The sequence below is a fragment of the Eurypyga helias genome, unplaced genomic scaffold, assembly GCF_000690775.1.
Source record: "Eurypyga helias isolate BGI_N326 unplaced genomic scaffold, ASM69077v1 scaffold29195, whole genome shotgun sequence".
NCBI classification, from domain to species: Eukaryota; Metazoa; Chordata; class Aves; order Eurypygiformes; family Eurypygidae; genus Eurypyga; species Eurypyga helias.
In genome coordinates, this window is record NW_010251376.1 from 24,503 (window position 1) to 51,239 (window position 26,737).

The following is a 26,737-nucleotide window of genomic DNA, read 5'->3' on the forward strand; positions in this document are numbered from 1 at the left end:
TTTCATAAGCCTCTCTTGTGTATGTTAAGCATCCACCACTGAGAATAAAATAATAGCTCAAATGCTCAAAATACCTGATTTGTTAATGTAAAACGTTCATGACAAGCTTTTACTAAACTTTAATTTTCCTTAGATTTAATAAAGCAGCTTAATTTATATGCCCTCTTAACTCTTTTCTTCTGGAGGGGGGTGGGATGTAGAAGGGAATGTTTTATACATCTGTTTACTTTAAAATATGGCTCTACTTGGCTCATCTTTACATTTATTGCTGGTTTTAGTTCGGCTGGAGCTTTGAGTAATGTCCATTAGAGCCCTTTGGAAAACACTGCAACTTCAATTGCATTCCAAAATTTATCATCATTTTCTTAGGTTTTCTTATTTACACTATTCAGAAAACTCAAATGTGCTTACACATTTGAAATTATTACCTACTTACTGTGTGCAGATGTGATGACAAAATCCTTCAGCAGTCAAGTTTGCTAAAGTAATTTTCTCGTGTTCATTGTATTTCTCCTCTAGAGAAGGATATCCTGGAAACTACCTTTGCTGGTCCTGCACATGACAGCAATACAGGTCAGAAGTCAATGCAACAAAGTTCCTCTGGATCAGAGCAGAACAAAAATGTGAGAACGAGCTGTTCATCTAAAGATATAGACAGCGACATGTCAAAGAACTCCTGCACTACGGGGAGTGACTGGAGTTCAGATGAGGATGCAGGAGACAATAAAGGACTGAAATCTCGGTGTGCATCGACTCTCTCGAGTCACACATCTGAAGAGAACGCAAGGTACAGTAGAATGGGGAGTGAAATGTATTTGACAGCATCTGATGACAGTAGTTCTCTATTTGAAGAAGAGAATTTTGGAGTTCAGAGGACTCAGCACAAGAAGTTGTACTCCTGGCAGCAAGGGTCCCAAAGAAAAGGCCAGAACAATCTCGGTGGAAAGTGCAACTCTGACTTGACAAGTAAAAAGAACGACCAAGATAGTTCTTCAGATGAACTGAATAAGAAATTTCAGTCTCAGAGGCTAGATTATTCGTCCTCGTCCAGTGAGGCAAATACCCCAAGTCCAATTTTAACCCCTGCTCTGACACCCAAACACCCAATTCTAGCAAGTTCTGCAGGTTCTCAGTGCACAACACCATCAGATTCTCCTTCAAATCTGCCACCTCCAAAGTTACGGACCCCTAATGTGTTTAGTGTAAATTCAGCATTAGCAAAGAAACATCTAAGCCAGCCGCAGCTGAGTTCTGACAGAATGTTTGGTAGAAACAGAAATGCCATAAGCATGATACGTCCGTGGAGGCCCCAGGAAACAGACATTGATCTGGTGGATGGAGAAGATACTGATGTTTTAGAGAAAATGGAGATAGGCTGTGGTGAAGGAGCGTTTACCTACGACTGCGCTGAAGCACAAAATTCTGAAACCCAGGATCCTTGTGATACAACAAAAAAGGGTGCTAACAACAAACCTCCAACACCTCCATTACATCGATTTCCTTCCTGGGTAAGTGCTATTATAGACATTTTTCCTGTGGGTGAAACTAACTCATTTTCATGCTTCTCTTCGATGATTTTTGTTGCTTCTACCTTTCTCATTCTCTGTTTGATGACAAGAGAGGGAGTCACTCTGAATTTGAACTGAGGACAAACTGAGAAGCAACATTGGTTTGAAGCACAGTATTTCTGCTGTTGAAAATCACATTTTTTGTAGTTAAGACCAATTTTTTTCATGTCACATCTAAGTTACATAGGTCCTTTTGAGTATATGAAACGAGCCAATGCTCACCTGGTATTTATTTAACACCAACAGAGCCTAAGAGTGCTGGTGTCAATGCCTTTGCTTTAACCATTGTACCACTTACAGGCCAGACAATTAGGCTGACAGAAGACACCTACACATTACGGAAGTTATTGATCACTTCTCCAAGTAAAATTTTAAAGCCATCAATCAGGGAATTAAAATAGATATTAATATTTCTTACACAAAAGCCAAAATCATCTGTCTAGACTCACTGATTCTGCACCTCCACAGAGATTTATTAATGATTCAGAGATGAATAATGCATTAATATAGCAGCATTTCTATTTATGTATTTTAATGTATATTTTTTTCATTACAGTTTTTCTTATTGTGGCCTTTTAACACAAAACTGTTGCAAAGCTGACTCGATAATGCCCATTTATCTATTCTTAACATACAATGTCTTTGTTCTCGATGTTGCTTCTTTGGCTGATGATAACTGTGTTTTTAAAAGGAAGTTACCTATAAGGGCAAGCATTGTGTGAAAAAGGGTTGACACAGACTACGGTGTGGTGGGTATGGCATGTGAAACAAGGATGCATTCTTCAGCTGCTACTGATGACACCATTTTATCAACCATTGTATCGCATGGGTCTGCTAACACAAGGATTAGGAGGCTATGGGGAGGCTGGAGAAAAGAAGTGGAATTGTTGTGCTTTAATTATCTACTATCAAATCCATTCTGCTTATACAGGAAAGCAGAATTTATGCGGTAGCCAAATCTGGTTTAAGGATGTCTGAGGCTTTCACCGTGGAGTCTCTTAACAAAAGTAAGTGGTTTAGCTATTCACTGTCTCATGACAAAAATTCTCTTCTTATAGTGATTTGTAAGTAAGGACCAAATGTCCCATGTTCCTCTCAGACACTTTCATGAAGATTTAGTTATCTGCTATTTATAACCTAGAAGATAATAAATGGTTATCTTCCCAATGTCTTCTTTTACCTTTCCTCTTGACTTTGTCCTGAAATTGTACTTTGTTCACTCCAGTTTTCTTTGCAATTCACTTTGAAGATTCTATACCAGGTACCAAGGTAAGAGATTATACTTTCAATTTAGAGAGGGTTAGTGGCTGTGACTACAATTTATTTATAATTAAAACAATTATAAATTTCAAAAAGCTATAATTCTCACGTTTAAGACAGCTTGAGAGTTAGTTTGCTTCCTACAGCAGTTATAAAATGCAAAAAATTACATCAGAGTTTGGTTAATTGAGGGGTAAATTAGGAAGGTCATTTATACAATATGTTTCTTTTTTAGGTGCTGTTTCACTAAATTCATACTCCATATCTGGATTATATACATCTCTGATATATAAGAATATGACCACTCCTGTCTACACCACTTTGAAAGGGGTAACTGTATGAATGTTTAAAGGAAATTTCTAAATACCATAAGCTTCACATCCAGGAACTTGCTGTTTCCCATTTGACGCTACCATGCCAAATATGTCATGAGATGAGGTTTAGAGATCACAGAACCCAGAAGTAATGGAAACGTTAAATAGCTGGGGAAAAAGATTACTGCTGCTTATAAAATGTTACTAGCCCAAGTCAGTTCTTAAGTTCCTTGCTGATTTTTTTCAAAGGCTTGTTAATTATTAAACAGAGCCACATGGTGTTCAGTGCCGTAATTAAAAGTGTGTGTGTAAATGTCTTTGTGTCAGTGCCAAAGCAGTTTACAGTCAGATAGCCAGCCGTAACTAATCCCAGCATTGTTTGTTTGCTGGCAGCCTTTTGTGATTTGGGAAGACCCATGCATTCAGCTACCTCAGGTTTCTCTTTTAAAGCGTGGGAGTGGTTGAGGATACAGAGGGCAGAGGGAATTCAGTTTTATGTTGATATTTGTGTGCCAAAACTCACAACCCAAGTAAGAACAGCTTTGAATGTTAAGAAGCCAGCAGAGCTCTGCTATGGTATGAAGGAAATGACTGATGCCCTTTATGCATGTCTCAAAGAATGTTGTGTTAATTTCTCCAGAAAGCAACTCAAATAAGCAACAGCCCATTTATAGATGAGTCGTCAGGATCTGAGGAAGAAGACAGCTCTCGGTCCAGCTCAAGGACTTCTGAGTCTGATTCTCGAAGCAGAAGTGGTCCAGGTAGTCCTCGGGCTATGAAAAGAGGTAGGCAAGAACTGTAAGAACGAGTAACATCTGGGAAATTTGGAAAACTAGGCAGTTTATGTGATCTTCTTAGAAATGGATCTCTTCCTTCAACAGCAAGCACATCTTAAATCTAGGCTTTTAGCTCAGCTATCAATGCCTAGATCTATTATTCAAGCAGGAGAAAGGACTGTTACACATGGCTTTTTAATACTGTTACTAAAGATGGCTTTTTAAGGCAGTAATCTAGTAGCTGCCTGTTGTCATGAGGGAAAGGTGACTTTTACAGTTAAAGCAAGAAGCTGCATTCTGTCTGTACTCTGTCACGTCACGGACTTCCTTGACCTTTAATTGTAAGTAGGTAAAAAAGGCCTAGAAAATTGTAATTGCCATCAGAAGAAAACCCCGCATATGTTTAAGTTCATGAAACCCAGTAACATTTTACTGTGATCAGCAAGCAGGTGGAAAAGTTCCCTCAACAGAGTATTTGGTTGTGTCATCCCATGCAGTAAAGGGATTATTTCATTTTTAGCTAGGAAGACAAGGGACACTTAAGATCCAAGACCCTAGTGATGCCAAGTTTTAAGAGCCTTCATTAAAATATTGCTTTAGAAATGTAAAATAAGGTTATTCAGTTGTTCCCATTAAACATAAAATCATAGAATGGTTTGGGTTGGAAGGGTCCTTAAAGATCATCCAGTTCCAACCCCCCTGCAATAAGCAGGGACACCTTCCACTAGACCAGGTTGCTCAGAGGCCTGACCAGCCTGGCCTTGAATGTTCCCAGGGATGGGGCATCTACTACCTCTCTGGGCAACCTGTTCCAGTGCTTCACCACCTTCATTGTAAAAACGTTCTTCCTTGTATCTAGTCTAAATCTATCTTCTTTTAGTTTAAAACCATTACCCCTTGTCCTATCCTTTAAGTACTGGAAGGCTGCAATAAGGTCTCCCCGGAGCCTTCTCTTCTCCAAGCTGAACAAGCCCAACTCTCTCAGCCTGTCCCCATAGCAGAGGGGCTCCAGCCCTCTGAGCATCTGCGTGGCCTCCTCTGGACTTGCTCCAACTGGTTGATATCCTTCTTATGCTGGGGGCCCCAGAGCTGGATGCGGTACTCCAGGTGGGGTCTCAGCAGAGCGGATTAGAGGGGCAGAATCACTTCCCTCGACTGACTGGCCATGCTTCTTTTGATGCAGCCCAGGATAACATGTTAAAACCCAGTCAGATGGAGTTCTGCTTAGTCACACAGAGCAAGTATATCTACTTGAGCCACTGGCCCACTAGGAGTTTCCCAGTGCCAGCCACTCGTGGCACTGAGTCCCGTTCACAGGGATGTAGTTGTAGTTTCAGGGTGTGAAAAGAACCCATAGTTCTGCTTCCCAGCAGCTCCATCTTGCTGAGCAAAAACCAGTGCTGTGGCTGCAGATGCCATCTCATATTACATGCCTGCACAGCAGGAAAGGTAAATTAGCTAACTGAATAGCTGGTTTCACCCACAATTTATCCATGTCTATAAAATGGAACCATGCCCTTTGTTCGTGCTTTCTTCTCAGAAATAGTCCTTGCATTGCTTTCTGCGTAGAAACCTTTCTTAACCACAATGCACAGTTGTACGTATCTTTGTTGAGATCACGTTGTTTAAAAGCTTAGGCAGTCACAAATTTTACTAGGCACATAATTAGCTCGCTGCATATTTGTTATTAAAGATCCTACATGAGAAGAGAAGAGACGAACCCACTGTGAAAGCCCGAAGCAATACAGGAGAAAAGCGTTTTTGGGTTTTTTAAATAAACTTGGCAAGTGAGTTTGAAAATTAATGAAGCAAAGGAAACAGGGCTGATTGATTTCAGTCTTGGAGAGCAACCTTTCAGAGAAGGACACTAACCCAAAAGTGAAACTTTACAGAAGGACATTTGAAAATAATTACTTCTGTGATGAATATGGGGGGGGATTTTGAATTTTTATTGCTGATTCACTAGAATTGAAAACAGGGTGAATTTTTTACAGGATTAAAACCAATAAACTTAAAAAAAATCTTGAAATGTGGTATTCAGATTTTTAGAAAACCTCCATATAAAAATTCATACTAGAGGCAAAATAATGGCAGTCACCGACAACTTCAGCATATAGCAGGTCTTGAGCATAGCTGCTTAGTACACAAACAGCTGCAGGAGAGATGCAGATACAAGAGCGAATGATAGAAAGGGAAGGGGGAAATCTTAGTTTAATTAAAGATCCTGTATTCGTTTTCTAGAGGATGAGTATGAGTATATCCTTAAAAAAAGGTGTTGTATGTAACTGAATGTGAGAATGTATAGCAGGCATTTATTTGTTGCTTCATTCACAAGTGACATAAACTCTTCCATTATGAAGAAAATGGGATTTGGGTATTAGCACTGTGCTAGTAAACTGATATGCCAATATTTTTAAAAATTATTAGTTCCTGATGGATTTATGTTGATACTTCCGTTTGCTTGCAGATTCCACTCAGATATTCTTTCTGCATGGATATTCTGATGTCATTTTTGTAATGTAATTTAAAAAAAGATAAAGAAACATCTTTCTTCTTTCAATGCAGGGGTGTCTCTGTCTTCTGTGACCTCAGAAAGTGACTATGCTATTCCTCCAGATGCTTATTCAGTAGATACAGACTATTCGGAGCCAGAGCAGAAACTTCCTAAGACCTCTTCCTCATCTAGTGATAATGGAAAAAACGTGTGTACTGAAGTTCTGCAAAGAAGTGGTGAACCTGTGGTGCTGTGTGCATGTTTATGTTCAAAGACTGCTACCAAATCTCTATATTCAGTCTTGCCAACTCACAGATTGCCTTATGAGCACTAAGAGTAAAATACACCAACAATAAGTTAGCCATGTAATAGTGTAATGACTGAAGGACAGTGGAGGATGATTCTGAGCTTTCTATATAATGAATGGAAATAGGTAGACATCGGCAGAAAACAATTCAAAGCACTTCAGATTTTCCTTTCTTGGAACCAGATCTGGTATCAGATTGCGTATGCAATACTAAGATCAGGTTATTTGAATATTCAGGGAACTAGAAGGACATTCCACTGTGAAGGGGTTGTAGGCATTGGTACAAATCTATGTGCAGTAATACATTGCCATAGCTTCCTCATACAGAGAAAACAACGTTAGGCATTAGAGAAATCGTAAGTAGAGTACCAAGCAAGGACAGGTCAAAGAAACCAAACCATTACAGGGTACTGCTCTGTTTTTTAATGGCCTGTGTTAGTAATTAGTGTCTTGACATAAAAGTGGATTGACTGCCTGCTGATGAAGATGGTTTTTAAGTTTTCTTGACAGAGCAAAACTGTGAACTTTGTTCCTCAGGTGTACACACTAATGGTATGTCTGTGCAGAGCTGTGAATTACAGTGCTCTCTATCTGGTCTGCAGGTTAGGCCCTGAAGTTGGGAAAAAATATTTACATTGTATTCCTTTTCTTCCTTATTTAATATAAATAATTAGAAAGTAAAATCAGGAATCATCACATTCTTCATTCTTTGGTACAGTTCTGGGCAAATCACTTATCCTCCAGTAAGGATAGTAATTAGGTATCCCACACGCATGGCATTTGTCTTAACTGATGCTTGTAAAAACTTTGTGATTGGACTACAAGTCTCATCAGATACTGTAATTATTATTTAGCATGCTTTAAGTCATTAAAATATCTGTGTGTGTATTTATACATATTTCTGAGGGCTATAGGTATTTATGTGTACCTAACTACTTTTTCTCTAATTTCTGAATGATCAGGAACCTTTGGAAAAATCTGGTTATCTATTAAAAATGGGTGGCAAAGTAAAGACCTGGAAACGACGGTGGTTTGTGCTTAAAGGAGGCGAATTGCTATACTACAAATCTCCAGTAAGTACATGTAACTTATCTGCTATTTAATATTAGCTTGTTTTTACTGAGAATCTAGGGCTACTACAAGGAAAAGAAATGCATTCAGTTAGAGTGATTCAGGACTAAAGTTCCTCATGAGGTGTACAAGGTACTCAATGTCTAACTAGGAAGCATTTATCAAGATTAATGTTTAAATGAGTTCTACAATTATTTATTGCTATTCGTTGGTAGATTAAAAAAATTCTTTTTCCATTCTTTCCATGCAGAGTGATGTCATTCGAAAACCTCAAGGTCAAATTGAGCTAAATGCATCTAGCCACATTGAAAGGGGGGATGGAAAACAAACAATTCAGGTGACTCCTTTTCTCATCTGTGTTTCTGCGGGTATTTATTCTTTCCATCCCCAAAATCGACCCCTTGTTCCAGTCCCTATTGCACTGAAAGTCGAAGTGTGGACTTGGATTTACTCAGTGCCCTTTGTTTGAAATGAAAGATTCATTTCAGTTACAGAAACTACAGATGTGGTCGTCTTTGTATGATTGTTACAAAGGTCAGATTGTCACATAGGAGATATAAATAAAGAGAGTAGTCTTGGGGCCAGCCATTTGGGTTGGAGAAGTTGTTTGTCTGAAAGGAGACAGTTAAACTGAGTTTTGTCAACTCTGCTGTCTTGGCACTGTTCAGATAAAGCCTTACAAAGAGTCTGTCTGCTCTATCTAGCCAAGGAATGTTTTGTTAATAAGAAGTACTTTAGGGAAAATAAACCCCCCACAAAGCTGTGAAACTGCATTGGGTAGTGTATGGTACAACCTCCACACTGTGGGCTGGAATGTATGATGTTCTTAAAGCTCAAACTCTTCTGTTAATGCACAGCTGACCACAGAAAAACGAACCTACTACCTGACTGCGGATTCTCCCAACATCTTAGAAGAATGGATCAAAGTACTACAGAATGTTCTTAAAATACAGGCTGCCAGCCCTCTTTTCATACAGCCTGAAATCAAGCCAACCATGAAAGGATTACTTACAAAGGTAGGAACACTACTCTTCCCCCAATCTGCTGTATTCAATTTTTCTTAAGAATATCTAGATGAAAGTGGTCCTACAATAAAATAAATACAAGCAAAACAGACATGTATTTGCTTTCCCAGTACTTTACAATGCGAACAATCCAGGAGGACTACCAACTCGCCTAGTTTGGGCAATAATAATTTTCTTCTGGTTGTTTGATTTGGTTTTTCTTTTTGTCTTTTTAATTCATTAGTTCTTAAGTGTTGAGTTCTCCATTTGTACTTCAGTGGTATCTTTGTTCAGCATATGTTTCAGTAGCTAATTGACCCATCTTATTTCAGTGGAGTGCTCTCTTTTTCTATATTACTCACTTGGACAGATTATTTCAAGATAATAAGAATGCTGTGTAAGAGGAACCTTTCTCTTCTTATTCTTCCATTTCATTAGCTTCCACTACTTTAGTCCTGATCCAGAGCCAAATGAAAAATTCCCACTGGCCTTACCTAGGCTTTAGATGAGCATCTAATGCTTTAATTCTTATGCCCTTAATAGAGTTATGCAGTTTCAATTATTTGTTTAGTAATGTGGAAAGGAATTTGAACCAATTTGAACATCACCAAAGTTCAGAGATGGTGAAATGTAGTCTGTGTTTCTCTGGCTGTGCTTGTTCCTAATGTTCTGTACTTGCAGGTGAAACATGGATATTCCAAAAGAGTTTGGTGCACCCTAGTTGGAAAAATCCTGTATTATTTCCGTAACCAAGAAGACAAGGTAGGTCCCTTCTTTGTTTCCTCGGTGAGTGGAAGATAACTTGCTGAAGTATACTTTAAACAATAAGTTATATGCCCATTTTATCTTGATTACAAAGCACTTAGACTTCACAGGTTGTCAGCCTGGAAGGTTCCGATCTAATAGAGAATAATCCAGGGCATGCCCATTGGTCTCCTTCTGTGGGACGTGATATATATTCTGCATCTTCTTATCCCTAGCCGAAGGGGGACATTGATATGCTGACAGTTCAGGCTGTCATTCACTTCTGGAAGCTGACCCTTTCTCGTGTGTTTGCAGTGGGCAGACACTGCAAGATTCAAGAAATTAAATGTTCCTTTTATCCCTCAGTTGACTTCCAAATCCTGTCCCTTGGTACGCCTCTGTACCTCCGCAGTGATGCAAAAAAGGAAAAAAAAAAAAAAAAAAGAAGCCTAGCAGCATGCAGTTTGCTGCTTTGCAGATGTGTGTCTATGCAGGGGATCTGTTCCCATTCCCCACCAGGATTATGGAAAAAGAGCATGGAAAAGGAGCTCACCATTTACAACTTATGAGGTGGACAGGAATGGAGATGGAGGACAGAAAAAGAAAGGGATAAGAAAATTAATTTTAAAACCTCAGGGAAATACTGTTTGACAAAGAGAAGGATGAAATGGGATCCAACCAGCCAATATCCTGTAGGACACAAGGAGATAAGAAGAGCAAGACCTGGCTCTTCCACCTTGAGCCTGACCTTCAGTTCTCCACCCACACTTCTAAATATTGTTGGTCCTAATATTTCCAGTCATATTTACCTACAGAGACAGGACAAAGGACACTTCCTACTCATACTTTTCAGCTGTCCTTTTGCTCCCAAGGTATTGTATTTTGCCATCAAGAAACATCTTTTTAATGAAGGTAGGTCAGGAACAAGATTTTGGAAATTTCTACAAGAATTCTTGTGAATACCACTGAGATTATGAATATTTGATTCATACCCTTATTACCCTTATTACCTAGCTCTATCAAAAAGACTGCTGATGCTTGACAAAATGGTAACAGTCCACTGAGCCGTTCAACAACAGTTAAACAAACAAACAAAACAAATCTCATTTCTTATTTCTAATGTAAGCAAACAATTGCCAGTTGCTCTAGACCCAGTAATTTGTAGTCTTTGTATAAAGCTAGTTATTTGCATCGTTACCCTTTCCTTTTTTAGCCATTTTTAAACATCTAACTAAACCTCATTTCTAGAACTACGAGTAAGATAGCAGTAACCTTCCATCAAAACATTTTATTTTAATTATACCTTTAAAAAAGTGTAATGAAGGGCCAGGTAATCAAATGACTAGAATATTAATCCCTAGTTCATCTTACAGAGACATTATATCTAACTTGCATTTTCTATGATGAAGAAAACTCTATGCTTAAAGTATCTGAATTTACACATTTTTACCATTGAAGATTTTGCGGGTTTAGCATGCCCTTCAGGAACATCTAAGAATTTGCTAGATTCTTGTGACCATTCCCCTCACATTTGGAACAAGTTTTCCTGCCCTTTTAAAGTAAAATTGAAACTAATTTGCTAGCTTGTAATAGAATAAAAATTTAGCTTTTGTAAGCAGAATATTTATGAAAAGCTTTCCAAAGCTAGCTCATTTCTAATGTTCAACAATTTGTTAACTAAAAACATGTTTGCTGTAGCTGAATGTGTCTGTGTGGAAACAAATTACACAATCTGCAGTGGTTAATACAGTAATGGAGTCCATTTAAGTGGCCTCCTTTCAAAACAGAATTCAAATTAAAAAATGAGCCAACAGTGTTTTAGTTAAACTTAATGAGTAAATCAGTCTTGACTATTTGTATGTAAAATGGCATCTGTTGATTCTCAGAATCTTATCTCGTTCAAAAAGTTGAATGCTTCAGAAGCATCATTACTAGTGAGGGCACTGGAATTAAGAGCCACCACTATGGGATGTTTCCGTCAAAGTGATTATATTATTAACTGCTCACTTTACCAAATCATTATTCAAGAAACCCACCCTCAATTGAGTCAAACTTGCAGCTACTCTCCAGCACTGTATTTGCAATTTTTAAACAGTATTACTGAGAAGCCTCATCTGCTGTTCACTGGTGTTGCTGTTTCAAGACAACTTACTTCAGGCTTAGACTTCAGTGTGGCACAAGGAAGATGCCAGTGACTGTAGTGCCCAACTATCCTTTTACCAAAGGGAAACCAACATCCCTGTCTTTCTGCTGAATCACGAAGCATTGCTAGACGTCACGAACCGCACAGAAACGGTAGCCACGGCTGCTTCACTCCACCATTAAATAACGCCCTTTGGAACATCCTGATGTCGGAACGGCTAGAGAAGGAGCAGTGGTGCTGTGGGGAGGAAGGGAGCTTTGCATAAAACACTCAGTAAGGACTGTGATCCTCCATCAGGGCTATCACTGATGGCATGCTGTATTTGTGTTTGCTGTGGCGTCCTTTTGACAATGACCAGGAAATAATTACTTCTGTGAAAATTTCCTTTTGAATGGATTTTCATATAAAATATTTCCTGGTAAATGATCGTAATTATATATACAACTTAAGAGTGAAGTGCTGTGATATATCAGACTGGAGAATGAAACCAACTGAGAAAGTCTACCACACAAAAAACGTACGTTTTGAATTTATAGCATTATCAAAAAGATAGGTCAACACTACACTGCTGTCCTCTGAAATAACAAGATTATAATTAAAGTTCTAGGCTTGACCCAGGGAATTTTTGCTTGGAACCAGGTCTGGAAACTCTGAAGAATTACTTCTTTCACCCTGGCAGACATTTGTTGCATTAACGATGTACAGAAGCAGACCTGGAAAAGAATTTTTAAAAATCTCACTTTCAGACTTTGGCACGTATCATTCTCCTCCTGCTGTCTGCAACAGCCGCCTTATCTGACATTCCTTGGCAGGACTGAAAATGAATAAATACAAATGGATTTTGATGGTAGTTCATGTTTTTCTTTCTATCTGTAGAATAAGAAATACAAAATCAATGTGCACCAAAGCAAGTATTTGCTCTCTCACCACTTCTGATATTTACTTTTAGTTTCCTCTTGGTCAAATCAAGCTTTTTGAGGCGAAGGTTGAAGAAGTCGATAGATCATGCGATTCTGATGAAGATTATGAGGCTAGTGGTCGCAGTTTATTATCAACACATTACACTGTTGTTATCCACCCCAAAGATCAAGGACCCACTTATCTCCTTATAGGATCCAAACATGAGAAGGTAATAAAAGGGCTTTTTTTTCTGAGTTTCAGTAAGATGTCTATGAGTATGGTCCTGTGATATGAACATTTCTTAAAAGGGAGGAGGAGGACAACCTGTTATCTGGCCTGTAGTTTGATATAATACGCAAGGGGAAGGTCCTGCTTCATCAACATCGATCAGAGTTTGCAAACCCATGCTATCGTAGTTAATCCTTGTTAAAACCAGATGAAAATAAACAGGCTTGCCTACATAAGGAGACGATGCAGAATATCAAATATGCTCTAATTGGAGAATTTTGTTTACATTATGCTAACTTGTAGAAAGACCTGTAGCAGACGTTTCTGTGAGGTTTGGGGATACTCTTACCCGTTTTCACTGGTAAGGCTAACAGTAGGGAAGACTCCCCTACTGAAGTGAAGGAGAAATGAGAGGTATGGTTAAAACCATTTTTATTATTATTGCTTCATTGTTCTCAAGTAATCTTCTGGACTTATCCCCAGGTTAGCGGGACCTGGCAGTGATAAAAAGACACTAACGTTAGCTTTCTGAAAAGGAAAGGAAGAATGCTCTGATAATTAGCCATGTTTTCTGAGGGTAAAAGACTTCAGAAGAGAGCCCTATCCAATCTTCCTTGCTTAATGTTTGTAACATAGAGACCCTGAATACAGGTGCATTAAAGCAAAGAGAAACTCCTTTGGGCTTCAGCAAGTTTCAAGTTGATAGCAAAATCTTGAAGAAGCAGCTCCTTCCAACACCGAATGAGTGAGCTACTGTGTGTTTTTCTACTTCAGGACACGTGGCTTTATCATCTGACAGTTGCAGCTGGAAGTACCAGTGTAAATGTTGGATCCGAGTTTGAACAACTTATTTGCAAATTATTAAATATGGAAGGTGATACCAGTAAGTTTGGTTTTGTTTGAACATACTAATCTTCTGATACTTTTTTACTTAATGTACTTATGAACTGAATTAATTGCAAACTCTGTATATTTTATCTGTTCAGCTTCTCAGATTTGGAGACATCCTACCCTTTGCCACAGCAAAGAAGGAATTGCTTCCCCTCTTACAACACTGCCATCAGAAGCCTTGCAAACTGAAGCAATCAAATTATTTAAGGTAAAACCACAGCAGATGCCTTCTTTATTAACTGACTATTTTAACTCCTAGCTAAGGAATGGCTATTAATTGGCTTATCAGAGATGTTCAACAGATAAGAAAAGAGAAGCTTACTCAACTTTAGTGAAGGTAACTAATGGACAGTAGCAGAATGCCCCCATATTATCTCACCATAGAGTATCACTTTCAATGTAAAGAGATCAGTTTTTGCTGTGAAGAAGCAGTTTAGGCTTTAACTTTTGGCTTTTCCAGTGAGGTTATTGATAAAGTGCAAGTTAGTAGAAAAATCCATGGCCATCATAGATGATAATAATTTTATCATGAAGTTCATGAGCCGCAGAGAACCTAACAGTGGATCTGTGTATTCAGAGAACTGTATCTGAAATAGTATTTTTCAGTTAGATTTCAGGAAGAACAAATGGTAGTTGAAAGTTTTGTTGTTGATATATTTAAATCAGCTAGAAGGCATTTTAAAAATCTAAAGAGAAACAAAGCAAAGCCAAAGTTTCTAGTTTAAGCAATCACAGATTATTTCAAATTGAGTAAGAAGGCAGAAATTCTACTGCTCTTTTTAATAAAAAGAAAATATTTTCTTCATATAAAGTAGCTATTCTTAAAAAACTGATGAGGTATTCTGTTAATATAAATAGAGAAATTGTTACAGAGTAAAATTATTGAAAGTATTTCCCAAGTTTTGTGAATTCACTTTTAAAGATTTTCATACACATTTCATACACATGTATGTGTATTTCAAAAATACACATACATGTACTCCAAGTATTAGTGAAAAGGCTTCATGATTAAGAGACATGTAGGGGTTCATAACTGCTGTGCTACACCTAGTTTCCTGAGAATTTGTGCATCCCAGTAAGACCTTGTATCTTTCCCAGTGAAAGGTCAGATAGGTGACTGGTATCTATGAGAGGGAGTATGGTTTTCTTGCCTGCGTACATTCTGCCGTGTTGTGCTCACTACTTGCACAAGCATTTTACACTGGCTGCCGCTGAGATCTGTACACTTGGCATTTTAAAGTCCTGTGGAGGCGTAAGTTGTGTTCAGCATGTCCTTAAACTTTCCTACCACCACAACTTGCAATTCCTGCTAGAGCTCGCTCCATTAGATACAGAGTGAAAAGCCCGTTTTTTTTTTAAAGAGGTGGTTTTATCCTGTCTCTCTGTATAGCTTTTCATCCATTCTGGCCCTTTTTCACCCCTTTTTGCAGGGTCAGCAGGGTTTTCTTAGTCTACTGGTAAACTGACTGATTTTGACCAATTATAGCACACTTCTTTTATATAGAATGTCTAAAAGATTTGTTGCAGCTTGTTCTGTGTACACTCACTTGCTTATTATTTTCTATCTAGACCTGCCAGTTGTTTATAAATGCTGCAGTTGACTCTCCTGCTATTGATTACCATGTATCTTTGGCCCAAAGTGCTTTACAGATCTGCCTCACACATCCTGAACTTCAAAATGAGATCTGTTGTCAGCTTATTAAACAGACTAGACGTCGACATCCACAAAACCAGGCAGGACCAATACAGGTAACCCAGTATTGATTTTAAGGGTACCTATTTCAGCAGCAGAGAAGGAGCTACACAGACTGTTCAGGGTGGGAAAGGGGCTCCGTAGTTCTGTAGCATCTGCCTACTTAAAATCAGATAAAAAACATCTTATTACTGCTGTGTCTTCCTGAAACAAAGCTGATGCCATCCTCCCTGTAAGTATGTGTATCTGGTGACAGGGTATATCTGTGCCTGTGCTGTTCCTAAAGGCTGGACAAACAATGGGCTGTCTTCAAGCTAAGTGGAGTATCATATATAGAATCTTACTCTCTTTTACTGCATGTTTCCTAAGAGAGGTGCTGCATCAGGAAGCTCGGTGGGCTAAACCACATGGCAGATGTCTCTCTGGCATGAGTGTGCAGAAAAGCTGTAGTGCCATGTTGTGGAATCTCAGATACGCTCAGGGTTTCTGACAGATGTCACCTCTTGTGTGTCATGCTGTTCTGCACACACCCTGCATTATAAATGCATACTTAAAATTCTTCACTTTGTCCACTACTATCCAAATATCTAACAGTTCAATTAACTGAAATTGAAAGGAAATACTTATAGCTTGTGTAGAATTAACAGAACTGGAACAATAGTACTTATGATGGAGCAATGCCTACAGAATAAGGAGATGGATCAGACAATGAAAAAGGAAATTACTATATTAAGGTTTTTCTCTTGCCATAGAAAGCAGAACATGACCAGCAGACATACCTATTATCTAGAAACAGCCCATATCTGGGATACAGCCAGTATGTGTGCATCGCTAAAACATCCACCCAGCTTTTATAACAGACATAGCACATTCAGGTCAATTAGCACACCCTGAAGTTACGTATGGCTGATGGAATTTAAACTAGCCATAATCTTCTTTGGTACTTCTGTACCACTGGCCAGGCCTTCCCTCTGTTACAGATAAATAAATTTTGCTATCATAAGCCACTGGCATGATTTTTAAGAGCTGAAATGTTCAGTAAAACATTTACAGCCTCACACTGTTTTAAGTCCTAAATTCATGGTGTAGTCTTCTACACGTGCTTCTATTGCAGTGTCTTCCTGAAACAGACCCAATGCTGTCCTCCATCAAAATACAGGTATTTGATGAAAGGGAGTATCTGTGCCTGTGCTGTCGAATTGCTGTTTAATACAAGGGGAGTCAGATAAATCACAATAGAGAACCCCGATTTTCTGAATTTCAGTATGATGCACTGATAAAATTCTAAGAAAAGTAGTTGCAACATTAGTAAGTGTGTACCCAGAGTACATGAGAGCAGTCTGTATGAAGGGAAGCCTATGGATACATATTGAGCAATGAAAATATACCAAAATATTGAATAATTGTTTTTTCAATGGTTACTATCTACTTGATGGGAGGAAAATGTCTTATGGATTGCTTAATATATATTAACAGGAGAGCTGAATTAAAATTCCATAGGCTTCTCCTCATTTCTTAGTGCTTGGCTTTGCAGCCTTAGTGGGTTTTTTCCTGTGTATGAACTGCTTTTTGTAGAAACCTATCTGCTTTCCCATTTCCAGCCCCAAAAGAAACTTGCTGTACACAAGTAAGCAGAAATCATTTTAGCCTTCCAGTGAGGTGACATACTTATTTACTCAGCTTTTTTTTCTGTGTTTTGTTTTTTATTCCTGTTTACAGCTGTCTGTTACTTGTCTTGGCACAGTAAGCTGCACTGCTGGCCAGCAGACACAGCAGTAAGTTTTGCTTTGTAAGATGTTTAAAACAGTGAATGTCTTCCTTTTGTCCAGGGCTTGCAGCTCTTGGCTCTCTGCGTTGGACTCTTTCTGCCTCAGCACCCATTCCTTTGGCTTCTTAAACTTCATTTAAAGAAGAACGCAGATTCCAGGTGTGCCTGAATATTATTACCCAGCTAGTCAACTAGTCTTTCTGAAGTACCTTATTTTCAATCTTCCATTTAATATTTCAGATCTTTTGACATACATTTTAAATTAAATTTGAGTGGAATTGTGCTCCAGTGCCATGTAACTGGGGCACGTTACTTCTGTGCATCACTTGGGAAAGTTATCCTTTGTTTTGAAAAATACTCTGCAGTGGAACTCTGACTGTATGTTGCAAAACCATGAAAACCAAAATATGTCAAAACACTCTGAGCCATGTTCATCTCTGGCACAATTCTCTTGGTCTCAGAGGACTAATTCTCTTCATAATTCCACATGAAAAATGTGTTGGACATCTCAGAGTGAAACCTGAATGCTCCTCCCATTTGGCACCCCCAGAGAGATCTACTCACAGTTTGCTATCCTTTCTATCAGTCCCCCAGAATTGCCTTATTTCTCTTTGTGTCACAGGACTGAATTTGGGAAATATGCAATATATTGTCAGCGATGTGTAGAGCGTACCCAGCAGAACGGAGACCGAGAAGCCAGACCTTCCCGAATGGAAATCCTTTCCACTCTTCTAAGAAACCCCTACCACCATTCGCTGCCCTTCAGCATTCCGGTTCATTTCATGAATGGCATATATCAGGTAATGTCAGGCAGACCACAAAACCTAACCTGCCAAATTCTTGCTACTAGCATATACATGAAGTGGCATATCAGAAACAGAATTGTAAGTGTTAGGGAAAACATGGTTCAAGTTTCACCCTCTGCCAGTACGAGCAATGGAAAGCACAAGGTAATCGAAAAGGATTTGACCAACTACGATTAAAGGTTTGGGGGAAAAAAAAATCTTTAAAGAAAGAAAAAAAAAATAAAACCTCTTAAGAATGAGAAATGCTAAAGTTCTGTTTCATATTTAACCTGACCACCAGATGAATGAATTACACTGAAGAACAGGGAAAGGTATTAAATTCCACTTCCTTTCATCAGACATCTTGAAAGTTAAAGATCTCGGGGAGGGCCTGGAAGCACAGCTGAAACTCCCATTATCAGTCATGCAGGATAACCATATTTGTTACAGAGCAAACACAGCTTTAGTCTTAACTCTCTGGGGACTTCATCAGTCAAAGCCTGTAGAAAACTTTCCATGGGCTTCCATGTGTATTGCTTCACATCCTGGTTTGTGTTTCTAACTGTGAGAGCTGGCTCAAAAGAGTTTTTTTAACGATTCACAGTATTCCTAGAGAAGAAAGCAAGTTTTTATACGATATCAAGACTATATCGAATAAACTTTACATTTCAGGTCACAGACGAACTCTGCTTTTCCCCCCCTGCTATGTTTATTGATTGTTACTGCTTGCCCAGTAAAGCAGAAGAGGCAACCTGTATTTAAATCTTCCTAAAAGGTTTCAAAATTGAAGTTTGAAGAAGAAGACAAATAACTGCTCATTAGTTAGTTATTGCTCAAAAACGTATACTTAAGGGTTATGAAGATTGTATTTAAATAAATAAATTCCTACAGTGGGATCAGCAACTAACCAATGTAGTGGTATTGCAAACTCTTGTACGCATCTCTAAAGCTAGATTCAACAGATACTTTCTAATTGTAACCACTAAGAAGCCCAAAATATAAGTCCAAGATCCTTTTCTGTAACAGAAATTGAAGTGTACCAAGTGCAAAGACACTAGTATAAACAAAGAAAAGAAAACAAAAAATATTACATTTGGAGTCTTTTATAGTGACTTTGGTTCTATAAACAAAATGCTGTAATGTGTAATCTGCTGGGAAGTTTGTCAATTTTTGAATGGACAAAAACGCCACTAAACTGACTTCCCATGTGGAGACCTTGAATCTTTTCCAAGCCCTTTATGGATTTTTTTAATTTCCTATAACTAAGTTATTCACAGGGGATGAAATGGGTTTTATATTGCCACTGTTATTGTAGAGGTATTATCCTTCAATATCTTAGATGTCTATTGTTTTGGTTTTGTTTTGGGTTTTTTTGTTTTGTTTTGTTTGGGGTGGGTGGGTGTGGGGGTGTGTGTGTTAATAAACTTGATCAAAAGCAGCCAAAATTTATTCTTCTAGGTTGTTGGGTTTGATGCATCTACCACAGTGGAAGAATTTCTGAATACCCTGAACCAGGATACAGGAATGAGAAAACCAGCTCAGTCAGGATTTGCACTGTTTTCTGATGATCCCTCTGGCAAGGATATAGAGCACTGTCTTCAAGGAAACATCAAGGTAAATAAAAACCTTTAATGAGCTAGGCATATAAAACAACAGAATATCTTCATTTTACAGATCTGTCTGCAGACAATGTAAAGGAAGACATTTTCCAGGCCGAAAACTGTCTTTAGGTTTTCTCCCTCATAATGTAAAAGGAAAGATTAAAATTTAAAAAAATTACTTTTTCAATTGCTGAAATGAATTCAGTGAACTATATTTAAAAGCTTTGTCGAGGAGACTGATATTATTCATAGAAGTAGCTGCTGGGTTAAAAAAAGAAGAAGTAAGCCGTTGCTAATCAGTGTCCTTTAAAATGCAATTGGAGTCCAAGTTGCATTTAGAGATTTCAGTTAACATTGCTTGTATAGCTCCAAAAGATGACCATTTAAGGTCCTAAAAGTCATTCACACTGGGGAAGAAAAAAAATAAATGCTTCATTATCTAAATACAGAATAATTAGGGTTCAGTTCAGGAAATTTCCGATGTTTGGCTTATTGTTCTGAATTCTGAATATTAGTTCCCTCTAATTGCCAGTATTCAATTCTTTGCAGTAAAGATTGGCAAAATACAGTATCATCTATGCTTTAGTAAAATAGTAGGAATTTTTTAAAAACTTTTTAGCAACTAGTGAATAATAAATGTTTGTGCCTCTATCAAGTAGTTCTTTTGCACCCTCCGGCCAGTGTTCACAGCTGCACTTCAAGTTACAAAGTGTGGTACAACCAGGCCTTAGTGACAAACACAAGCAGGGTCATCATGAGCAGATCTCTTCCCCGACTAGAATAGTTATCATATGGAAAGCAAAATGCATTAATAATGCACTTATTTTCTTGGTAAATGCGATTTCAGAAGCTGGTCACATTACTGCTTCCAGGAAGGCTCTTTTATGAAGGGATGGTGACATGAAGCCCTGCAGGACTCGCAGGACCCCTGTTCCACCTTCTCCCCATATGCTCACCTACCCCGCTTCTCTCGCTGCACTTTGTAACAAACTTCATGCAAACTTTGTAGCAGTTAATAGAAAGGCCCTGAAAAACTCCAGCATGCAGCAGAAAGAGAAGGCAGAGATCAAAGGCATTCAATTAATTATGGAACAACTCACTCTGTATAACTACACATTCATTGCCTGCTGTTACATCAAGTACCTGGCCTTTCCATATAAGCATGTCACGGCTCGTTTCCAAAGACAGTGGGTATGTTGCAAGATACACGACAAAAACATTAATTATTAAATGCTCCAACTAAGAAATGTAAGTAAAGTTCCCTTTCACTAAGTTTAAAAATTCAAGCTATGCATCTTTCTGGTATGTAATAGGTAAAACAATACTAAAATAAGTAGACAATTTCCATTCAAAGATGTTTTCAAAGAGGAATAGACAGCAAAGTTGGTTTTGCATTGCTTTCCTTCTAGATCTGTGACATTATTTCAAAATGGGAGCAAGCCTCAAAAGAACAACACCCTGGGAAATGCGAAGGCACAAGGACTGTCCGCCTTACTTACAAAAACAGGTTTGTGTAGCAAGTGTAACTTCTCTGCCTTGGCCCCAGATTTGGTTTTAATTTCTGCAGAGTTTCTTCATCTGAAAAATACTGGCTGACTCAAAGCTTGCAATAAAAATAGTAAATGGGTGTAACTAGAGAATTAAAAAACCCAACCAAACAAACTGTAGGGTTTTTTTTCCCAGTTCTTAAGAGGTGAGCAGGGCTGCCAAAATTAAAAAAAAAAAGAAGGCAACACTGAACTCGGAAGACATGTCACATTCTGAGCAGCTACTGCTAATCCTCATGGCTAATGCACTTCCCTATCTTCTTTATTTAATAACTTTCTGTCTTTTCTGGAGGCTTTATTTTTCAGTTCAAGTTCACGGGGAGACAGACCGAGAGAAGCTGCTGCTAGTATATCAGACAAATGATCAAATAGTCAATGGACTTTTCCCCGTAAACAAAGAACTAGCGATGGAATTGACAGCTCTTCTAGCTCAGGTAAATCCCTGTGCATTAATGACTCACACAGCAGTTTTGCAGAGGAAAAACTTTAAATTAAACAAACTGGTCCAGGATGGCTTGACATGCAAGTGACCCCCTCCTTGTGCACATGAGTGCAGCAGTAGGCTGGAATCTTTGTGTACAGCTGACCCTCCGTGCTTCCGCAAAACGCTTGACAGCCTGTGGTGCTGCTGGCAGCAGTACGGCTGAACAGGGCTTTACCTCCTTGGTAAAGTATCACGTAATCATGTACCATCTCTTCATTCACTATTCTTGACGTGATTTCTGCAGGCTAATACACCCAAGCAGCAGCTGTTTAATGAAAGCCTCAGACTCCTTTACTAGACATGGTCTTGATAAGATCTGGTTTATTTTTTAAAAATTAAAGGCTCAAAGGAAGGTTATTGAGAAAGTTATTTGATGGTGTTACTCAATAAATCTAAACTGGTTTGTGTCAGCTGGAGATCTAGCAATATCACAGCAGAACTAGTAAGTATTATATTTGTACAATTTATACCTAGTATTTATCTTTTGTCCACGGTACGTGTAAAATAAGAGAAATAAAATTATTTGCACAACTTTTATACCAGTGAAAAATACACATTGACAAACTGTTTCTCACTTTATACTTGGTAAGACAGAAGAGAAGGTAGTTCATAATACCCAGCTAGAAAATTCCTCTGGAGTAACACAAAATTTCTTCTTTGTGGTCTTTCCCTTAGGTAGAGATTGGAGACTTTGAACGGCCTTTCTCAACTCCAGCTGGGCAAGTCAGTTCCCAGTCCAAGTCCAATCAAACACTAAAACAAGTTTTGGAGAGGTTCTACCCTAAGAGATACAGGCATGGTTGTTCAGAGGAACAGTTAAGGTGAGCCGTGTTTTGCAGTCATGTTCTCTAAAACTCTCGGAGTGAAACGAGGAGGTTTTAAGTCGTCCAGCTGTCCGTATTTGCCTAGACTGGTGTTTGAAACTCATTTTCTTACTAAACTGAAGAATCCATTTGCTCTGCATATTTATGATCTAATCAGAGGCCTGTCATTAAGCACGCATTCCAGCAAAAGCTGTGCAAGTTACTCCACAGCATTACAACACCCAGAGATTTTGAAATTCTTACTTTCCTGATTCAGCAAATTAAATTAAGTCTGCGCACAGACTACTGAAAGTAAAGGACACAAGGATCTGATGCGACTGTTCGCTACTCCAACGTGAATTCTCTGGCAGATGGCCAAATGTACGTTAGTTAACTTAGCGGACCTGCTGGTGAAGTATCACTTAATTTAAAACAAATAATCAGCAACTCATTTCAGTCAACACCTACTAACATAAAGAGCAGAACAGTGTCATAAATTATCCAAAGTCAATGATACAGCAATTCTGAAGTCCAGTGAGCATTCTAGAAATATTTTCCTCATTCTTCACTACAGGGCTGAGAAAGTTTAAAGCCTTGATCAATTGCACAAAGTAACATTAATACATACTCAATAGATAATAAGGGCATTCAGAAGTGAACACACAACAAAGACAAGTTATGCAATCAGTTTCAAGGAACAAAGTGTAAGAGGCCCTAGATTAGACTAACTCAAGGAGGGTAAGTCAAACATCTGTTGAACTGCTCAAGTAGTCCCGGAACTACCAATTGCCAGAGCTGGAAGTCTGTGGCAGTGAAAGAATCACTCTATACCTGCCCTGTTTCTTACATTCTTTTGCTGTGTGTGCAGTCTGACTTCATAAACTTCAGTCAGAATAAGCATCAAGTGAAAGATCTCCCTTTACTACCCATTCCCCCTCCCTTTCCTTGGGCTCCATCTGATAATCCTGTGGCTGCCAGGTGACTCATTCCTGCAAGTCAGTGTGCTAGAGGGGTTTTTGGGGGTTTCTGGAGGATTAGTTTTCCATAGGATCATTTTATTGAACCACCTCACCATGGGGCCACAAAAGAGCCAGAGTGAACACATCAGAAGCACATTTATTGGAGGGGGTGCCCAGATAACACTAACAAAAGAGTAGTGTTAAGCTGTATCTTCCACATCTGCTACTAGCCACAGGTAAAGATACATGTGCTAAGCTGGATGGATTTTTGGGGTGACAACTGGCATAGCTGTTGAGTACTGATAAAGGTAGATTGATCTTCTGTAGAGACACATTAAAAGCTGCAGCAGACTTTTTCCCTTTATGCTGCAACTGCTACATCAATATTTAATCATAATGTTGCAGAAATTATTAGATACTTTGTAATTTTCATGTGCATAAAAATACTAAATGATGTTTTGGATTTATTTAATACTGTAGAAGTGATAGTTGTTGTATTAACTTAAATTATCATTTTAACAAATGGATTTTCTTTTGCTCATTAAACTCGCTATGGGTAAGCATTTAAATTCCTTTCAATAACTAAATTACATATTTCATTTCGACAGACAGCTTTGTCAGCGATTGTCTACAAGATGGATGGCTCTCCGGGGGCACAGTGCTGCAGACTGTGTGCGCATTTACCTCACTGTAGCCAGAAAATGGTCTTTCTTTGGTGCTAAACTGTTTGCAGCAAAAGTAAGAAACTTGACTGAGTTGGAGTGGTGGGGGCTTTTTTAATGTAAATATAGATTGCAAACAGTAATACCTTTTTGTTGAAAATGAGTGTTCCACATGCACTGATGGAATCTCTTGTCAAATTACTGACATGCTTAAGCCATATACTGCTGAAATGCAGCAGCCGTAGTACTAAGTATGCCATAATAGTAACTGTCCAAAACACTTATTATTTGCTTTACTTCATTAATCTAGGTGGTATCTTTTAATTTTCTTATATCTTAGTTGGATATAGCCTTTTTGTTTCAGACTTGTTTAATCTGATAACTAGCAGAATATTAAAAAGGCATTATTAACTGGCTGTGGAAGCTGAATCGTGCTGAAAAACAAAATGCAGGGTTAAGGGTATTTAGAGCACTGCCTTCTGTGCTGGCCTCTCTCAAATTCTCTTAAACCACTAGTACCTTAATTCTCTTGATTCGACTAACAGCTGTGTTACACAGAACTGTCACCTCACCCATTATGTTTTATTAGGTAATCCCAGCCTATATGTATAATATATAAAATTGATTATCAGCACTCTGTTCTTTGCTTATGTAGACATATGTGCCAGTGAACAAACTTTGAAACACTTGTTTGGGTTTGCTTTTTTTTTAAAGTTTGTTAATGAAATTATACATTTGATTGGACGAAGCACCAGGGAAGCTTCAAGAGCATCAGGTTGAGTTCTTAGTTCTGCCACTGGCCGCCTACATGACACTGGGCAGCTACTCCAGCTCCTTTACGTCAGTGCCCTCCCAGCATAAATCTCAGTAAGCTCTGTGGATGGAGAGAGTTCTAGAATAGCTCAGAGTTAATAATTATTTGCATATTGCCTCATATTGAGGTAGTAATTAAAGAGCATTTCTCTTTCTAGCCTCTAGCAACATCCTCAGTTGAGAAGTCCTTCATATGGTTTGCTGTACATGAGGAGGGCATAAGCATCCTAGACTATAGCTCTATGGTAAGTGAAATTTCTTCTTTAATTTTGGTCAAAGCAGATTTTAATACTGAATATACGTAAAGATACACCACCATACTACATAAAAGATGGCATTAGCCTTCCATGCTAAGTTATCTAGTCTTTCTCTTAAAGCGAAAATCCATTCCTTTCAAAACACTTTAATGTTATCATCATTATAGCAGCACTAATAATAGAAAGAAGTAATGAATTCTTTGCACAGAATTTATTTGTTTATCAGATACAGTTTTTATATCTTTTAATGAAATGTTAATGTTTTAATCATTCAGATGTCAGGAGATCCATAGTTACAGTTCTTACAATAACATTAATTTTCTTTTCCTGGAGACTTAATTTTCCATTATTATTCATAATACATACACTCTGCAAAGAGCAGTTACTTTAAAAGATTGTTATTTTCATTGTATTATTTTTGTTTAATAGTAGGTAATATAACCCAGTGTTATTTAATTATGTCATTTTAGGCTATGATTTTTCTTTGATTTGCAATAAAAGTTTACAAAGAAAACGACTCATGGTAATCAGTGTAAAAAAGCAATTCCTGAGAAGATACGTGCTTTAATTTATATCCTGCAAAGAAACAGAATGGCATGGTGTTATTAGCAAGTGCTAATATTGAATATCAGAAAATTAAAATCTCAACTTCATAATTGTCTGATATGGGCCTTTTCATTATGTTTCTGTGCAGTTAAAGGAATAATAAAACAAAGAACATGAGGAGAGCAAACAGCAGCTCTGTTCAGAGAGCCAGCAAAAGGAGCTTGTGTCAGATTACAGACAGCTCTATAAGCACTATGGGCTCATACAGAGCTGGCTGCAGCATTTCTGCAGAGCACTGCCTGTTTACAGTATCGGCGGGCATTACTTGCCATTCAAGAAATGCTCAGTTTCCAGGGAATACGATGATTTGCTGTAGGAAGGATCAAGGGTATCAGAAATTATGTTGCAAGGAATAGTTAGAGAAAAGTCTAAATCAAAACAAGGGCAAGAAGAGGTTTAGTAACCGAAGGACGTTAAGCCAGCTATCGTACAGATACTGTCTTACAATTCATTTTAGATGTTCACATCTGCAGCAAATTAATAGGGGTGGTAACTAAATAAACTAAATGCTAATTGTAAACTCCAAGGCCATTAGTGTGGTGTCGAACATTGAACAAGATCTGAGGCCTGGAAAGCTGATCAGAGATGTGAAAAAATGAGAACAGAATTTAGTTTCAATTGTGCGTATGTAAACTACAGCACTGAACAGAAAGAAGTCCTGGAGTTAAATCCCTTTACATGTCTCATACACTGCCATTTAATTTATTTAGACACTGCTTCAGTTTCAAATGGAATTTCTAAGATTAACTTCTCTCAAAGTCAGTCAAGACTTGTGTAAATTGAATTACACACTTGGGTTGAAACCTGCTTATATCTTTGATTTAACTAATTTGGAATAGAAACAGAGGTCAAACTCAAAAGAGTTATCACCTGCGGCAGAAATTCCTCATAGTGAAGATCTGAATGAATCTATTCTAAAATTTACAGTTCACTTCAAGACTCATAAGAGATTTTGAAAAATAAACATTTAATTATATTTTTTAAATAATATCTTTAGAAGAATATTTTCTGATTTTCCTGCACTGTCCTGCTTATAGATTTGCATTTTATTCTTTGGGT

The 26,737-nt window shown here is 38.1% G+C and overlaps 1 protein-coding gene across 1 annotated transcript in view; it reads left to right on the forward strand.

Moving 5' to 3' along the window:
• Nucleotides 1-26,737, forward strand: part of PLEKHH2 (pleckstrin homology domain containing, family H (with MyTH4 domain) member 2) — a 48,616-nt gene that overhangs the window by 20,306 nt on the left and 1,573 nt on the right. Inside the window, exons 7-27 of the mRNA XM_010152014.1 lie at nt 520-1,508; nt 2,500-2,575; nt 3,064-3,158; nt 3,783-3,927; nt 6,484-6,620; nt 7,682-7,792; nt 8,041-8,127; nt 8,648-8,806; nt 9,476-9,556; nt 12,631-12,810; nt 13,584-13,692; nt 13,796-13,908; nt 15,270-15,449; nt 17,223-17,320; nt 17,784-17,961; nt 19,405-19,560; nt 20,957-21,054; nt 21,387-21,528; nt 22,254-22,399; nt 23,949-24,078; nt 24,974-25,060. Of these exons, the coding sequence (XP_010150316.1) occupies nt 520-1,508; nt 2,500-2,575; nt 3,064-3,158; nt 3,783-3,927; nt 6,484-6,620; nt 7,682-7,792; nt 8,041-8,127; nt 8,648-8,806; nt 9,476-9,556; nt 12,631-12,810; nt 13,584-13,692; nt 13,796-13,908; nt 15,270-15,449; nt 17,223-17,320; nt 17,784-17,961; nt 19,405-19,560; nt 20,957-21,054; nt 21,387-21,528; nt 22,254-22,399; nt 23,949-24,078; nt 24,974-25,060 (3,497 nt within the window). The remainder of the gene's footprint in view (nt 1-519; nt 1,509-2,499; nt 2,576-3,063; nt 3,159-3,782; nt 3,928-6,483; nt 6,621-7,681; nt 7,793-8,040; nt 8,128-8,647; nt 8,807-9,475; nt 9,557-12,630; nt 12,811-13,583; nt 13,693-13,795; nt 13,909-15,269; nt 15,450-17,222; nt 17,321-17,783; nt 17,962-19,404; nt 19,561-20,956; nt 21,055-21,386; nt 21,529-22,253; nt 22,400-23,948; nt 24,079-24,973; nt 25,061-26,737) is intronic.